The sequence below is a fragment of the Anthonomus grandis genome, chromosome 9, assembly GCF_022605725.1.
Source record: "Anthonomus grandis grandis chromosome 9, icAntGran1.3, whole genome shotgun sequence".
Taxonomy (NCBI): domain Eukaryota; kingdom Metazoa; phylum Arthropoda; class Insecta; order Coleoptera; family Curculionidae; genus Anthonomus; species Anthonomus grandis.
Window position 1 is genome coordinate 18,594,037 of NC_065554.1, and position 18,017 is coordinate 18,612,053.

Consider the following 18,017-nt stretch of genomic DNA (forward strand, 5'->3'; position numbering starts at 1 on the left):
AATAAGAACTCCTAGAAGGTTCGGCCTAAGTTCGGCCTATTTATAAATAACGTATGTAGATGGCGCTAGCTATTCTTCACTTTGAATTTTTAAGCAATTTATTGGAATCAGGTTGTTTTTCTCTCTCTCTGACTAAAGTGATTTTTCTATCTCTTCTTTGTCATTGATCAATTTTTTGGTATTGACATTTTCGATACTGGACTGTTGCATTGTTTATCCTGTAATTTAAATACTTTGCTTTTTGGGATTATCCATTGATTTTCGTACTCGCTGAAACTTAAATTTAAGTGAGACAACGTTGTATTCTTAATTCTTGTAAAATTGGGAATTAATAGCCCATTATAATTATGATAAAAACACATGGTTTAAACTCTTAGGTCGGTGGAAATCGCCTCGCGACAGGATGCATTATGCAATTAGAAACCAGATCGACTGCGTTAGCTGTTAGCTTTGTTTTGAATTTTTAAGCAATTTATTGGAATCAAGTTGTTTTTCTAGTTTGTTTAGGTTGTTTATCTTCTGTCTATTTACTTTTTAATCCACTATCTACTTTTTAATACCACTTCAATGTACAAGTTTATGTTGGTTATAAATGTTATAAAATTAAAATTATGATTGAATATTTATACCTTGTATATCAATCTTGATATTGTCTTTTTATTTTTTATTTATGTATTATTTTGTAATAATGGATTCTTCATTTATTTTACTTACTGGCCTTATCTAGCGCAGTTTTTAAAACTTCTACATAAAACAACCAAAAAACCTACCCTGCATATACATTTAATCATTCAAGGTAAGTTTCCAGATAAACTAAGATACAATAGGAGATGCAAATAACTATTATTATACATCTACTAGTATTTTGTTCCTAATATCTAAAGTAATAAAACTAGCACCTGCCTCCTAAGTCTTAACGTGAAAATACCAGTACTGAATTGTAGAAATAGTTATAATCTCTTTAGACAATTGTGCATATAAGTTATGGAATAAGAGATTAGCTGTTAGAGTCATAGTTCGTCACCGTTCTGGAGTTTGAATAGGGTTAATATTGAGATTGAGAAATTGACCCGGACCCTGTAAAACTCTATTTTAGGTCTAATTCCTTGTTTTTCAATAACATTTATGATAATGTTTATTTTATATATTACAGAACATAATGTGAAAATCTTTTAGTATATTCGCGACAGGAATATAATACTCACATTTAGGACATATACATACTGGCTAAGTATGAAGACATTTTCCAAGACTGACAAAACAATGTAAGGAAATGCAGAAATAAACGTACTATTTTAGTGTGGTAAATGAGCCAAAATGCCAGGGATTAGGATAAAAAACGAACTTCAAGGGAGCAAACATCTGAATGATTTATGCCTCAGACAGAGATTCTAGGTTCAGCTTTTTCCCACGTGGAAAATCAGTTTTAATGACTCTCTGAACTACTCCAATTTTATAGGAATTTATAATAATACTTTTATGACCAAGGTGCAAAAGATTTGACCAAGGTGCAAAAGTTTCTGATACAGAAGGTTTACCGATTTAAATTGCAAAAAGCTCAATTCTGTAAATCTACTCTGAGAAAAAATGAAATATTTTCACAATTTACATTAAAATATTACCAGAATATCAGTCAGGGTATAGGGCCGGGCATAGGTGCGCTACAGCTCTCCTTAATTTCACCGATCACTTGTTTAGATCCTTAAACAAAGATAAGGGAACAGTGTTGATACTGCTTGACTTTTCTAAAGCGTTTGGCACTTTAAATTACAAAGGACTTTTACATATTATAGTTTAAACGGGTTTAGGTAATTTATCAATTAAGTTTTTTTGTTTAAATTTAGGTGACAGAATGCAAGCTGTAATTCTGTGATGTGAAGCAGGCAGTACCACAAGGCTCAGTACTCGGTCGAATTTTATATTCTCTTTTAATTAAGTTAACAATAAAAATGTATGTTGCCAAATTTACTTGAAAAAAATGCAAAGTTCAACAGCATGAAGATGATTCTAGATATATTTGTCTTTTTTGTCATCACAAGCAGTAAATATAAGCGAATCTTCTTAATCAGGTATAACAGAATATTAAAACTTGATATAATAAACCAATTTTCTAGGATACACTGCCCTAGATTTAATGTTATTTTGTATGCAGAGAAACAGGCATCACATTTTGACAAAATTGAATCTCGTTATGAATGGAATAAAGCTTGAGTTTCATAATGAGGTAACAAATTTAGGATTGATCGTTGATTACCAACTGAGATTTTATTAAAGTTATTGTACCATAATAAAAACATTTTAAGCACTCACTTTAAAAAATACTTTGCTATTATTTGGTATCATGTGTGTTTAATTATTGTGATGTGGTATATGGCCCTTGCATAACAACTGCAACCGTATAGCGAATTCAAAAATTACAAAACTTTTGTTTAAGGTTTATTTTTAACATCGTATATATTCAATGTATGAAATATCCTTTGCATATTAAATTAGCCACTGCCCTATCTCTTAATTCTCTCTCTGTTCCTTCCTTTCGACGGGCTCATGATCATGATATGTTGATGGATTTCAGAATTAGTTGTGGAGCATGGTTTTGTTGTTTCATGTGCTTGTTTGTATATATTAAATATCTTTAAAATGTAGTATCATTATTTAAGTCTAATTTTCTTTTTCACTCCTTTTTATAAATGCTATATTTTATACAGGGTGTTTCAGAACTATGGGATCAAACTCTGGGGGTTGTTCAGTGCAACAGAAGAATCCATTTGAGTATAGGAACCCATGTCCGGAAATGCATCACTACGCCACTACGGCCCTAAGACGCGTTAAAATTTATAAAAAACTTTATTTACCTAAATAGGATCTGCTGCATTTATTTTACCTTTTGTACATGATACCATAACAAAAATTGTTTAAAATCAACGCTTATCAATGTCAATTCTCAATGTCACGTTTAAAAATTTTATAGCTTACAATTTTTAAACATTTATTGCTAATGGAAAACTTTACCAATCAAGAATTGGCGGATATGCATTTGGCATACGGAGCAACAAACTGCAATGCACGAGCAGCATCGCGGTTGTATCATGAACGTTATCCCGAACGACAGCATCCTGGATACAAAAAGTTTATTGCGGTTCATCGGCGGTTCGCTGAGACAGGCATGTTTAAGGCCAAGATGCGTGATACTGGTGTTGCGGTATAACCGTAAGAACGGTCGAATTTGAAGAAGAGGTGCTTCAGCGAGTTGCCGATGAACCATCAAATAGCACACGTGACGTCGCTAAGAATATGAATACGAGTAAGGCTTCTGCCTGGCGGGTACTATACGAGCAACAACTCCATCCTTCCAGAAAGTTCAAGGTAGAGGTGACTGCAGCCGATTATCATCCTAGAGTTCAATTTTGTCGATGGCTTCTGGATCACATCATTGCACAACCAAATTTTTTACGATATGTTTTGTGGACCGATGAAGCCTCTTTCACAGGAGACGGTATTTTTAATAGTAGGAATAGCCATGTTTGGGACGAAGAAAATCCTTATGTAATTTTTCCAAGAAAATATCAGAATCGTTGGTCTGTGAACGTATGGGCAGGCATTGTTTATGATTATTTAATTGGGCCATACCTTCTACCGGAACGGTTAACAGGACATATTTATCTGCGTTTCTTGGAGGAAGTTCTCCCAGAACTCCTTGAAAATGTTCCACTAAACGTTAGAAAGCAAATGTGGTTTCAGCATGATGGAGCGCCGGCTCACTTTGCTGTACAAGTACGCGAGTATTTGGCTCAGCGGTTTGGGCAGCGTTGGATTGCCAGAAGTGGAGCAGTTTCTTGGCCTCCTAGGTCACCCGATTTAACGTCGCTCCATTTTTTCTTGTGGGGACATGTAAAGTCTTTAGTCTACGAAACTCCAGTAGAATCAGAGCTAGCCTTAATTGGACGAATAACAGCAGCATTTGAAATCATTCAAAACGAGGATTAAATTTTTAGTGTAGTCCGCCGAAATCATGTGCGACGTCTAAATCGGTGTATTGAGGTTGGAGGAAGACATTTTGAACAATTGTTGTGATGGTATCATATACAAAAATAAAAATAAAAAATACAAAGGTAAAAATAAATGCATCAGATCCTATTTAGGTAATTAATATTTTTTCTAAATTTAAACGCGTCTTAGGGCCGTAGTGGCGTAGTGACACATTTCAGGACATGGGTTCCTATACTCAAATGGATTCTACTGTTGCACTGAACAACCCCTAGAAGTTTGATCCTATAGTTCTGAAACACCCTGTATATTGTATTTTGTTTTTGATTTTATATGTCATTACATACGGTGGTATTTTGTTTATATTTTTATATATTTGTTAAAATTTTATTGCTTTTATGTACTAGTTATCCAAAAGCTAAATGCTTAAAAGTTTGCGCATGTTATGTTTGTATGTTAAAACCATGCATTGAATGATTCTTATCTTTTCCAAAAATTTGCTATTGTAAAAAGAACAAATATTGGGCATTTTTGAATAAGAGAATATTTAATTATTAAATGTTATTTATAAAAATAAATTAAATATATAAAATATAAAATATTTATACAGTTACTATATGCAAAAAATTACAGCAAAAAAATTAATAAAACATGGAAAGAAAGTGTCGCAGGTTTAGGACTTCAGATAAAACTGATTTTATTTCAGAAGAATTGCTGACGTTTCTGCCTTTATTTAGACCATCCTCAGGGCTATTTCTGTCTAAAAAATCAGTAGAAAATAACCCTGAAGATGGTCTAAATAAAGGCTGAAACGTCGTCAATTCTCAACTGAAATAAAATCAGTTTTATTTGAAGACCTAAACTTGCAAAAAATTTTCTTCATTTCACACTAAGGACGTTAAACGTTATTAATTAATAACTATGAAACACTAAACACTATGAAAACTTCTCCTTATTTCTTTCATTATATTTTCAAGGCTTTTTGCCCAAAAAATTCATAAAACGCATTCATATCCATAAACATGTAACTTACCTACATTTCTGAAGCAACTCCGCATTAGTAGTTTCCAAATTTAAAATTTCTTTAGCCATAGAAACATTTTGCTTCTCCTTATCATTGCACATGCTCTCTAACTTTTCAATTTCTTCCTCTAAATTTTTAACATTCTTCTGAAACTAAAGAAGAATTCACGAAAATATTTGATATCAGACAATAAAACCTACCTGGGTGATTTGCTTTTGTAAAACAGTTACAGAATTTCTTAATTGATTACTTTCGTCCATAAGTTCCAAATGGTTATTTTCTAAGTGCTTGTATCGCTGGTCTTTCTCAATCAATTCATTTTCTGCATCTCTCAGTTGATTTCTGAGATCTTTTATAATATGATCTCTTTCGACTAGCTGCACATGCGTCTCGGCAAGGCTCTCATTATTTAGGGATATTTCTTTAATTTTCTGTTCAAATTCCTGCTTAATTTGTGCCTCCCGTTCTTTATAGCTTTGATTGAACCGATCAGAGACTAGTTTTTCTAGTTTAAGTAAGCCTTGTTTAGCGCCTTCTCGTAGTTCTTCAATTTGGTTTTCGTAAGTTTGTTTTTCTGTTTGGACGGTTTTTATTAGGGTTTGTTTTTCTTCAGATATCCTGGAAAAAATAATAATATAATGATAATATAAACAAATTATTTTTAATACCTTTTTAAATCTTCTTGGCAGAAGCTCAAACCATTCTTCAGTCCGGTGATAATATTTTGTAGTTGATCCTTTTCGATCATTAATTTCCTATTTAATTCCTGTTCTGCCTCAATTGATTTCGTTAATTCCAAATTGTTCTTATTAAGCTCCTCAATGTCTAATTTGTACTTTTCTATTTTTAGTAATTCGTTTTCCAGTCCGTTACATTTTTGAGTTAAGGTTTCCACTTTTTCTATTAATTTGCTGTTTTGGGATTGCAGGTTTTCCATTCTTACAGATTTATTCTCTTTTTCATGGGAACTAATGGTGGTACGTAGAGATTCTATTTCTGTTTTAAGTCTGTTTATTTCTGAATCTTTGTTTAGTAATTCGTTGTGTAGTTCCATTTTGTTTTCAGCAAATTTTAAATTAGTTTCTTTTTCTCTAAAAATTAAAAATATCAATAGCTAGAATTTAAAAAGTAAAAAAATAATAGAGTTAGACGTATGCGACTTTTAGAGGGGTAAGGTTCTTTGAGACAATGTAAAAGCAAATAAATAAACTGAATTTTTTTTACTATTTTTATTAATAAGACTTTGAGAGATTTTAGTAAGTCTGAGAAACTTTGAAAGTCCATTCAAAATTAATGACAAATTAAATAAATAGCCATTCTAAATAATAATATATTCAGATTCTTGTGTTACTATAGACATTTATTTTACTATTATATACTTTATTAGAACAGTTAAGTGTATAAGCCTGTCTCCTTTTTAGGCATAAATGATTTTTTCAGAAATAAACTAAAGAGCCAAAACCTGATAAATGGTTTTTTGAACCAAAATGTTAAAAGAAAAGCTTTAAAATAAAATATTAGGTTATTTAAAAGCTGGACAAATTCTCCAAAATCGATTTTGAGCTAAAAATATCCTCCTGAACATAAAACTGTAAGAGAGAGTGGAAAAATAAATATAACTGAAAATTGCAACAAAGTATAACATCTTACAAATTTGTCTTAAGAATATAATGTATTAACCTACCTTTCAGATAACTCACTAATACTCTTCTCCAAACCAGCAACTTTTGTCTTATACTCGATTTCTTTACTTTGAAACACAATGGCACTAGCCTTATACTCCTGAATTTTACTATTCAATGCCTCAATTTCACTCCTCGCTTCATTTAAATACTTTGTGAATTGTTCCAATTTCTCACTATCCACGCCTTCTTTCTTATCCAGCTCAATCAAACTATCCCTGCTATTACCTTGCTTTAACAATCCGATTTTCGTCTCTAATGACTGAATTTTCATCTGTTTCTCATCCAGTTCGTCCCTGAGAGCACTTTCTAAGTGAGCTTTCGCATCTTTTTCAAGAGAACATTGCTCTTTTAGTTCGTTTGCCCGCCGTATTGCTTTATCCTGAGTGTCCACAAGTACGGCCTTAATTTTTGCGTTTTCTTTCTCTAGTTCTTTATAGTGTCTGGCTAGGTCTGTGTACCTGCCTCGGTACTTGTGGTAACGCGCTTGTGATTTTTGAAATGCCGATAAGATTTGCTCTTTAGATACGTTTCCCACTTTCGAGGAGGACTGGGAAATATTGTCTTCTAATTCGCTGGCTGACGCATCCCAGTCGGACTGAAATTTGAAAACAGATAACTTACCCCCAGCTCTTAAAAAACACTTTTAAAAATATACCTGGTCAAATGACCTTCATGGAATTTTAAAGTTCACTGCGTATAGCCGCGTCGAAATAATCAATATATTTTCTTTATTATTTCAAGACTCCATAAAAGTTTCAGTGCGTTATTATGGGTATTTTTAGCATCCAGTGATGAAAAAATTATACATAATTTGGCTTTTTGGAAATTTGATAAAGAGGTTTGCAAAACGGGTATCTGGGTGCGTGCTAAATATTTTAGAAACCAAAAGGAGTATGTGTGGATTAGGTTTCAATACTGGTATTCTCATAATTATTGTACAAAAGCCATAAGAAGAAGCAGTAGATTAACTTGCATTTTCGTATCTAGTGATATATTAGCCCCAGATAAATTTTTGGCATAGTTCCTAAAGTTAAAGATTTGGAAATTACCAAGACAACTTTATAATTAACTTAATTTTATTAGGTGTTTCTGCACCTGCGTGCAATATTTCATGCACATTTTAATTTGTAGGGGAGACTGGGGTCAATTGTAACACGGGTCAATTGAAACAGTAATCAAAACTTTCTTCCGCTACAAGATAGAAACAAATTGCGCGCGTAATATAGACCATAATATCGACAACCATTTTCTGGCAGTACGCCGCGGGCCATTAAACAAAAACCGATTCCAAGCGGTCTATCGGTAATTACCGTTCCTAAATGGTATTAATCAAACACTTCCAAGCGGTTAACATATGCAGATATAAATCTTTATATAAATCTGCATATGCAGAGCTCAAAAATGGAAGTTCTCTACGATTAGCTGCCGACCAATTTGGGATCTCTCATGAGTCTTTGTTGAGATACAAGCGAAAGAAAGAAGCTGCGGGGAATACTGAAGGTTAACCACCTATTACAATGGGCTATAAACCTGCAAATAAAGTTTTTAATGAACTTCAAGAAACCGAATTGGTAAAGTACATAAAAAAAGCAGCAGACATTTATCAAGGTCTGTCAACCAAAGATATTCGGAGACTTGCGTTAGAATTAACCATTAAAGATGATATAGATAAATCGGACACTTGGATTAAAAACGGCATGGCAGGAGAAGACTGGTTTCCCGGTTTTATGTCAAGACACCGTGACTTATCAATAAGAGCACCACAAGCAACCAGCTTAGCCAGAGCAACCAGCTTTAATTGTGCAAATGTTTCTGTATTTTTTAATAATCTTGCCAGAGTTTTGGATTGAGACAAATTTGAAGCAAAGGATATTTACAACGTAGACGAAACTGGTGTGACAACAGTCCAGAAACCAAATCGAAATGTAGCAAAAAGAGGCATGAAACAAGTGGGTGCAATTACCTCACAAGAACGTGGTACACTCGTAACAGTTACGGTGGCAATAAACGCACTAGGCAATTCGATTCCGCCCATGTTTATTTTTCGTCGACTGCGGTTTTAGGATCATTTTATTCGTGATGGTCCACCAGGGTGTATTAAAGCTGGAAACGGGTCAGGATGGATGCAAGAAAAAGAGTTCGTCTTGTTCTTAAAACACTTTCAAAAGCACACAAATTCTTCACAAGCTCTTAAGGTTCTACTCACACTGGATAACCACTCATCCCATATTAGTATAGAAGCTCTAGACTATTGTAAAACTCATGGAATAGTAATGCTTTCTTTCCCATCCCACTGCTCACATAAATGTCAGCCCCTCGATAGAACAGTTTTCGGTCCTCTTAAGAAAGCAATAAATAAACTCTGCTTGTGATGGTTGGATTCGTAGTCACCCTGGTAAACCGATGTCTATATATGATTTACCCGGAATTGTCGCAACATCATTGCCCTTAGCTCTTACACAAAGCAATATCCAAGCCGGAATTAACTGTACAGGGATATATCCTTTTAACAGAGATATCTTTACGGAGACAGATTTCTCGCCATCTTTTGTCACAGATAGGTTGCCTCCAATCGAACATTCAGTTTCACCTGCTTTAGATCCAGGCAACAATCTGAATCTGACAGATCCTACTATGGAAGATACATTTGATAATCCTACCTCATCTACGTCTGTTACCAATAGGTTGCCTTCAACCGAACCCTCAAATGATCATCCTAGTTCGAGTCCAGGAAACAATCTGACTGTACCAACCTTAGAAGATGAGTTTCAAAACCCAACGCCATCAACTTCTCGGGGCCTAAAAAATTGTGAAATTTCCGAAAACACCCAAAATTCACACGTTTTCACCAGAAGTTGTTAGGCCTTTCGGAAAAGCTTCACCAAGAAAAGAGGAAAGAAAAAGAGAAAGTTAACCGTGTACACCGATACACCGGAAAAGGAGGAAATAGAGAGAGAAGCTAATAAGAAAACACAAAAGGTCAAACGGTATCTGGAAACCGAAAAGAAGGGTCCAAAGAAAATACCAAAAAAAGCACCTGTAAAGAAGTCATCTCAACATTCTACCGACGAAAGTGAATGTTTTTGTTTGGTGTGTGTTGAACCATTTAATAAAAATAAGCCAGGTGAACAGTGGATGATACTATACTATAGCGATGTACTAACTGCAAAATGTGGTCGCATGAAGCATGCACACCACAAGAGCTGACATATTATGTTTGCCATAATTGCCAAAGTGACTCTGACCAAAAATTGAAAGTTAAGTGTTACACATCTATATTATAAGAACCACCAGTTGTTGTGTTTTGTTTTTAAACCTCTTCCTAAGTTTTAATTTATGTTCCTATGTTTCTGTTTAATGTTCCTCCTCATAAGCAGAATATTAGCTTCTGTTATTTTTTTGTTGTTGTTATGAGGCACTTTTTACAGTTTCTATATGATTTTAAGTCTTTTTTGAATAATGAAAGAAAATAAAAAGAAATGTGTTTTTTATTTAATCTATATTGCTTTTGTTACAACTATCCCCATAATGTGTTTCAATTGACCCTTGATTGGGGTCGTTTGAAACATTATGCTCCACCACTTATTTTTATTTGCATATTTTTTTTCGCTTATCTATAGTCAAATATAACTACTAGGTCAAGTATGTCAAGTTCCCAGCTATATGTTACCAATTTTTTAGTATTATAGTATTTATCTAGCCAGAAAAAAAAAATTGTCCAAAATGGTTCAATTGACCCCAGTCTCCCCTACATATTAGGAAATATTATTTTGTTCCATTTTTTTATTTTTTTTTTAAAGGCTTTGTTAAAAAAACTTTAAAAAGAGAAAAAATGAAAACTCTAAGTCTCAGTCTCAAAATATCTCTTTAATTAATCAGGTAACATGCTAAGTACTTAGCAGGTCATCTAGCTATAACATATTACCTGAATATTTAAAGAGATATTTTGAGACTGAGACTTCGAGTTTTCATTTTTTTCTAGCTACGTAGGTCTCTTTGAGATAATGGACGAGTTCTTTCAATTTAAAAAACTTTATGTTTAAAAGATAATGTTTTAAATATTGAAACTGCTTTTAAAGTGATAGTTCCTATATATAGAAGTTACCCCTCTAGATTGACTCATTATATTCTAATCACATTTAAAATTTTGATATACATTTTTATTACTACACCTCTTTTATCTTTAAATTTTGTAAAATACATAATTCTGAGATTTTGCAAAAATCTATCAGAGATTCTATCATGCGAGTAATCTTGCAATAGCTGACTATACTTTATTCACGCAACTAAAAGGGCAGACAGAAATAATTATTCAATGCACTGTAAGATTTAAGAAATTCCAACAAAGCCAATGCTTGCATCTGACAAAAAAACATAATTTATTTAGCCTAGGTTCTTGGTTGTGAATTCAACATTTCAATTTAAAAAAAAATATATAAGTACCTGTAAATGGTAAAAACTTCCTGGTTCATATCTGGGTAGGAAAGATACATCACTTGCCATAGAAGAGTTTGACATTCTGCGACTTTTACTTTCTGTACTGGGAGATACTAACGAGACACTTGAAAATCCTTGGTCAGGCATTGAAGTATTTGAAGGATTGTCATCTAAAATGTATATAAAAAAATTATTTTATATGCATTAAAACAAGGAAAATTATTAATTTTTCATACAACCTACAACTAACTTTTGACTAAGAAGGTATTTTAAAGCAATTTTTGTTGAAATTGGATAAGTATTCAAAAATAAAAAAAATTGTGATAAATAATACAAATTACATACTAAATAAATGATATAAAATCTGCATAATATTTATAAAATAAAAAATATACATAAAATAATACACTAACAAGTTAAAATCTATAAAAAGGCCCAAAAGAGGTTACAATAATAGATTTAAAAATGATCACAATAAAATTGATTTACAATATAATAATATCAATTAAATTCATCCGTAACTTAACACTGATGAAAAAGCATTAACAGAATTAATGCTTTTTAATTGATGTGGTAAATTATTGTTGAATATTTCAATACTTTCATAAATTACAGATCTTTTTACTAAAGAAGTGTATGGTATTGGCAGGATTAGGTCTGAGGCATTTTGCGTATTATAAAGTGGCACTCTTGGCAAGTTTTTAAATGCAGTTTTGAGAAAAAAAAATTTATAAAGTTAAAATTTTATCCTTTACAAAAAGAGGTCTGCAATGAGCTCAATTATTTTTGTTACCAACATACACTAAGAGCTCATTTTTGGAACACAAAAAATGAGTCCATCAGATTAATGCTTGACATGCCCCGAAAACAGATTCCATAACTCAATCTAGACTCAATTAAAGCAAAAGTTAATAGTGACTCTAAGAAATTTGCTTTTGGGCTGATCTTCCATTGAAAAATTGCATTGTAAAATTCTAGGTCATACTTAAAAGATATGGAATCAGGATATGAAGTGAAATTACTAGAAATATATTTGAGAAGTATCTCAAAAATTTCAGATAAAGATGAACCCTCAGATGAAACAGTAGTCAACAATTAGGCAAGTAGGATTTACCCTATGCTTGTGCTATCTGACAAAACCCATAACAGTGAAGCTTTTTTAGCAGAATCTGATGATTAACACAATCAAAAGCTTTTCGACAAATAACAGGAAACTGCTGTGGTAACATCACCAATATTTATGCCAGAATAAAGACCTTCTAGGGATTGAAATATGGTATCATTGGTATTGTAATTTTCTTGAAAACCAAACTTATATGGGCTTAGCACACATTTGTGTCTTTACTGAAGGGTATAATATTGTAGTTTCAGATATTGTATAGCACAACTGGGGGAAGGAGGGGTTTTTTTGAGCATTTTTGGTATGTTGTATCTATTTTTGGGTATATCATGACTTAAACAGCATTTAATTGCCAGTATTTTGATCATTTTTCCTCACTTTCTTTCGTTGTGTCAATTCAGGTATTTCTTCCCTTTCTATCTCCCATTCAGCTTTGACTAAAAGATCTGTCTTTACGATAGCAAGAAATTTTTTAATAATTTGCCACTCAGGATCAGGCAGCTCAGTTTAAGATTTAGGTATCTATTTTTAGCCATATATGATTTTATATTACATAACCGTTATTTAAATAATCTCAACATTTTAACAATGTTTAAATTGTTAACATCTACTTGAACCTGAACCTATATATTTTAGCTTTATACACGTGAGTTAGAATACTGACATTTTACATGACTAACTACTTACATGACTAATCTAACTTTTCCTATCCTACTATCCTATTGCTCCTTAGAACATTGAAAGGCTGTTCAATTTTCAATGTTCTAAGTATTGCTCCTATCATAATATGTAATTACTATACTTTAGTTACATTTCATTTACATTGAACTTATTATTGAAACAGGAGAATTGAGTGTATTGCTTGTGAAATCCAAAAGACATTAACTCTGTATTTTTATAGCAATCAATGTAATAAAAAGTATGTTCTCATAATTAAGACCACAACTAGTGTAAAAGTGCTTACTATTAAAGAAGTGCACAAGACATTTCAAATCAATGAAGACTACAATATAGTAAACCTGACAATAAAGCCTTTACTAAGTATCCTATAATTATATTATATAAGTATAACTATGATTCATGAGGTAGTATCTAATAAAAGTTAACCTTAATAAAAAAAAATATAATAAAGGCTAGTTTAGCAACTTTTCTGAATATTGCAAGTAAAATTATGGGCAAAGGCTTAAAATGTGTGTAATTTTATCTTAAACAATATTTCAATGGCAGAGTAGTGAATTTTTTTCCAAAAAAACACGATAAAATGTATTTCAACATTTATATATTTTAATTGAACTTGGAACTATAAACTCAACCAAATCGAACATGTCTGAAAATTGCACTTAAAATTAAGGGAAAATATTTCTATAGTCATTTTACAATAATAATCAAATTTTTTACAGTTATATGAATTCTCAAAAATTCCTTTTCTGATCCTTTAGTAGTTGGATTGGGATGGATTAGGTTGGAATTACACAAATTTTAAGTGTTTTCATATAATCTCAGAAGCAATTAAATGTCAAAGTATATATTAATGTTTTTTTTTGGAAAAACAAAAATTTTCACCTAAAAATTTGCTTTTTCCACCATGAGATTATTGTTTTTGGTAAAATTACACACATTTTAAGCCTTTTTGCATAATTTAGGTGAAAAATTCAGGAAAGCTGCTAGACCAGAGCTTTATCAAAAAAAAATCATTTAGAGGTACAGAATGCCAAATAACGTTAATCTTAAAATTTCTATTGTGTGATCATAGATAGATTTAGGACTCAATTTAACCAGTTGCATTATGCTCTTACATCTATTTTTTTAGAAAATCTTATAAAAACATAACTAAAAAAAAGCAGAAAACAAATAGAAAGATTCGACAGTAAAAATTAAATGAAAATATGAGTTTATTTTGGGTCAAATTACCCATTAAAATAATATGTTGAAATACGTAAAAAGTTAAGCTTAAACATAACATCTCTGGTGTACAAACTGATTCAAATATTGCAACGTTACTTTAAACAAAAGCAAATACACCATATCTCACCCTTATCATCTTCCCCAATAGAAAACATATTTTCATCTGGAGCACTGGTTCCTTGTAATTTATCGCTTACGCTTTGAGTCAACTGTTGGAATCTTTGAGGACTAATTTTCACCTCCTCGGTAATTTTCTCTTTTAATTTCTTGAACATTATTTAAGATTGTTATTATAAAGTTTTTAATTTTTATAAATAAATAAACATTACACTCCCTTTAAATCCCTTCTTTGCATCCAGTTTACAAAAATAACCTAAAAATGACGTTACGTGTCAATGTCAAGCATCTGTCAGGAGCATGAATTAGAATTTTAAGGAGTGACGTTTTGATGTGTGCAAATATTATTAGGTAAAGTCGATCATGGGGGCGCTGCAGACAAAATGGAAGGTTAAGGTCTCTAGATCATAAAAAGGTTTCTTCTGTAAAATTGGGTGATTTTCTTAATTTTTGCCCTGTGTTTTAGGGTTAGAATATCATATAGAATATCATTGTATTATGGTACGTTTTTATCAAGAGTGCAGCTCTTATTTAACGCAAAATCTTTTTTTATTTCGGGGATTTTAGGGATATGTTGTTTAAGCATAAAAAAATCTGTGAAAGCCAAATAAATCAACGCTTGGGTGCAAGAATTGAAATAGGACGATATTATATTAAAACTCTAAGAAGAAATGAAGGACAAAGAAAGATCTATCCAATTGCAATTGAAAGAACTGTCTAAAGAACTTGAGAATGAGAAAAACTATCATATTCCTCGCTTAAAACGCCTTCCAGTTGATTTTGAATGTATGGTCATAGATCAAAAACATTACACTGTAAAAAAAAATTTGTGAAGTTATGAATCTTATCTGTAAAAACGAAGAACTTTTAAACGAAATTAACCTTCTTTAACTTAAAATTAAAGAAGATATCAATAAACTCAATGATTTAGGTAGACTAAAAACCTGTTTACTTACGAGTATTAACCCCGTGTAAAAGATTTGAAAAAGGCCAATGTGAAATTGAAGCATCTTGAGGAAAAAGCTACGGAAGCAAATAAATCCTATAGCATAGAACTGCCGATTCAAGACTCTGTAGCTCTGCATCTATTATAAGAAAAACACTTAGTATTAAAGATGCTAATGTGAAAGGTTTTGCATAGCTGCTAAAAAGTATGTGAGGATTCAAAACAGATGTCAACTACCAACGACTTCATAAACCTTTATTAATTTGAATATATTGTAGCAATTATCGCTTCTCTTGCAAAGAATTTTACAAAGAGTAAATCAGCAACTGTCATGAAGGGTAAATCGGTGGAGGTAAAAAATATACAAACTCTTCTGCTTATTATAAAAACACAAACCTTATAGTAACTAATTCTATCTACCACTACATAGTGCGATAAGGCAGCTTAATCAAATGTTAAGCTTATTTATAACCAGGAATACTTTTAGACATTTAATTTGCCCTTACATAAAGAAGAGGAAAAAAATTTTCAAAAAAAAAAGTTAAACATTTCTTTACGATTTGCTATATAATTTTATGAATTATAATATTAAATGAGTTTATTTACTAATAAAATTTAAGGTGTATGTTAGCAACAACAGTGTAACGATACTATAGATACCAAGAAACCAGCTGATTATCCGTCATCCGAGACGACACCGCACGACGTCTTGAAAGCGAGAATCTTCCGGAACACCGTTCTGCCGAGTATATAAGGAGCCGCATCGTCGAAAGTTCCCAGTTCAGTGAAGTAAAGTTTAGAATAATCACACGAAATTTAAATACTTAAGTAAATAAATATTTATATTTCGTAAAACGCCACATTGGTGTCAGGTGTGGGATGTGAATTGGTGTGAATCAATGGATGTGAATCAGTGAAATGGACACTAGTGAAAATAAATACTAATGAAATAAAATAAATCGGACTAAATTATGTAAAAATGTCAAAGCTGTTGGATTTAAAATTTGCGAAGCTGTAAATAGAGCTTAAGGAAACGGACTTTGATACGATGGGAAATGAACTGTTCGGCTTCACCCGAACAAGTTTGATTTTCCTGGTGCAAGCGATACCACTCAATTATTGCATCGTTTGAAAAATAATTTGTTGGAAAAATCTGCCAATCTATAAGTAAAGTAGCAAAAAAATTCTGTCACACTTACATCATCATTAAATCAATCTGCCAAATCAAAAAACCTTCTGCTGGAGCTGAGTAGTGGCCCGTTTCTTCCGTAGCAAAAAGACTCGACAATTTTTCACCGGATTTCAGATCATCAAATAAAACGATGACAGCGACTACTAGTGAATCATTAGCTGTTAAAGCAACTAATTTCCACTATATAGCTTGTACTGAGACTTGGCCTATTGACAGTATTTCGAACAGTAAACTATTTAAGATTCAGAAGTACTTCAGGATGGATAGAAACTGTGAAACCCTTAATTGTGATAGAGGTGGCGGTGTTTTCTTGGGTGTGAGTTCTGACTACTCATTTGAGTTTTAGAGGGCGGTTCTACAAATGCAGAAGAAGTTCTACAAGTTAAGTAAGTTGCAACTAAGTGTTGTCTACTTCCCACCCCAATCTTGTCTTGATTCTTACAGAACATTTCGTGAGACTTTAGAATTTCAATAAAATCAGTTTTGCGGACTTGGAAATGCAGTTTGGTGAAAGTGTGTTACCAAAAAATTTTAATTCTGCAGAGGATGAGCTAACTTGAAGTATCTTGTACACCATTTTATACTTGGAAATAGGAGAAGTTAATACAATAAAAAATCATATGAATAGGTTTTTAAATTGGATCTTTATAAACACCCATAATAACATTAAGATGTCTCTTGCCGATCAAGTGTTGTGCCAAGCTAGATTTGTATTACCCTGCTGTAGAAATCAAATTAATAACAAAAGGAGTTTCTGTTTGTAAAAATAAGGCTAACACTAAAATGCATCTATTTGATTGTGCAAATTACAAAGAGAATAATACATTTCTTAAGTCCATTGATAGGGACCAAGTTTTACGACAGTAAATAAAATGGTGGATGCTGGTGAAAGATGTAGATAGTTTTTTGAGCATATATAAAAGATTATATATAAGGTTTTAAAATATGCTTCAGCAAAAAATATGAAAAAACAGGTCTACAATGATTATTTTGTTGTTAGGCTAGAGACGAAGTACCTTATCGATTTATGTTATTTGTCAAAAACACCAGAGCAGATGATATCAAGAAATATGAAGTATTTTTGGACTTATATTAAGAGTCTACGCAATGTTACAGGCATAGCAAAATTAATGGAATATAAAGGAATACGTAGGAGGACTCCTAAAAACATAACTAATGCTGACCACTTTGAGTTTTGTTACATCAATTTCTCCAATAATGATATTATTGCACCTGTTCCAGAGAATCTGTTTTCATTTCTTTTTCATCACATATTAACAACGAAAGACATATTGGACGAGTTGAACTCATTGATACATCTTCATTTCCCAGGTGGATGCAAAACTAATATTAAAATCTATAGAGGAATCCTTGCTTTCATTTTTTCCAAAATTCTTGGTATCATCTTGAGGGATAAAATTTCTAATACCCTTAGAACATACATTTCTCCTAAACAAAATGGATTTTACAAGGGCAGGTCAACAACTATAAATTTGGCAGAGTTTCAAGAATTTTTAAATAGCAAGACTTAGGAAGGCTATCAGGTTGATGTCGTTTACATCGACCTCCAAAAAGCCTTTTATAGTGTGTCTCATAAGCTATTAATA

The 18,017-nt window shown here is 32.1% G+C and overlaps 1 protein-coding gene across 1 annotated transcript in view; it reads right to left on the reverse strand.

Moving 5' to 3' along the window:
• The window catches only part of LOC126740407 (interaptin), a 35,663-nt gene extending 21,137 nt beyond the window's left edge, over nt 1-14,526 (reverse strand). The window contains exons 1-6 of the mRNA XM_050446421.1: nt 14,283-14,526; nt 11,137-11,300; nt 6,693-7,288; nt 5,677-6,099; nt 5,209-5,626; nt 5,018-5,160 (exon numbers count right to left, since the gene is read on the reverse strand). Of these exons, the coding sequence (XP_050302378.1) occupies nt 5,018-5,160; nt 5,209-5,626; nt 5,677-6,099; nt 6,693-7,288; nt 11,137-11,300; nt 14,283-14,430 (1,892 nt within the window). The 5' untranslated portion in view covers nt 14,431-14,526. The remainder of the gene's footprint in view (nt 1-5,017; nt 5,161-5,208; nt 5,627-5,676; nt 6,100-6,692; nt 7,289-11,136; nt 11,301-14,282) is intronic.
• Nucleotides 14,527-18,017: the final 3,491 nt, after the last annotated feature.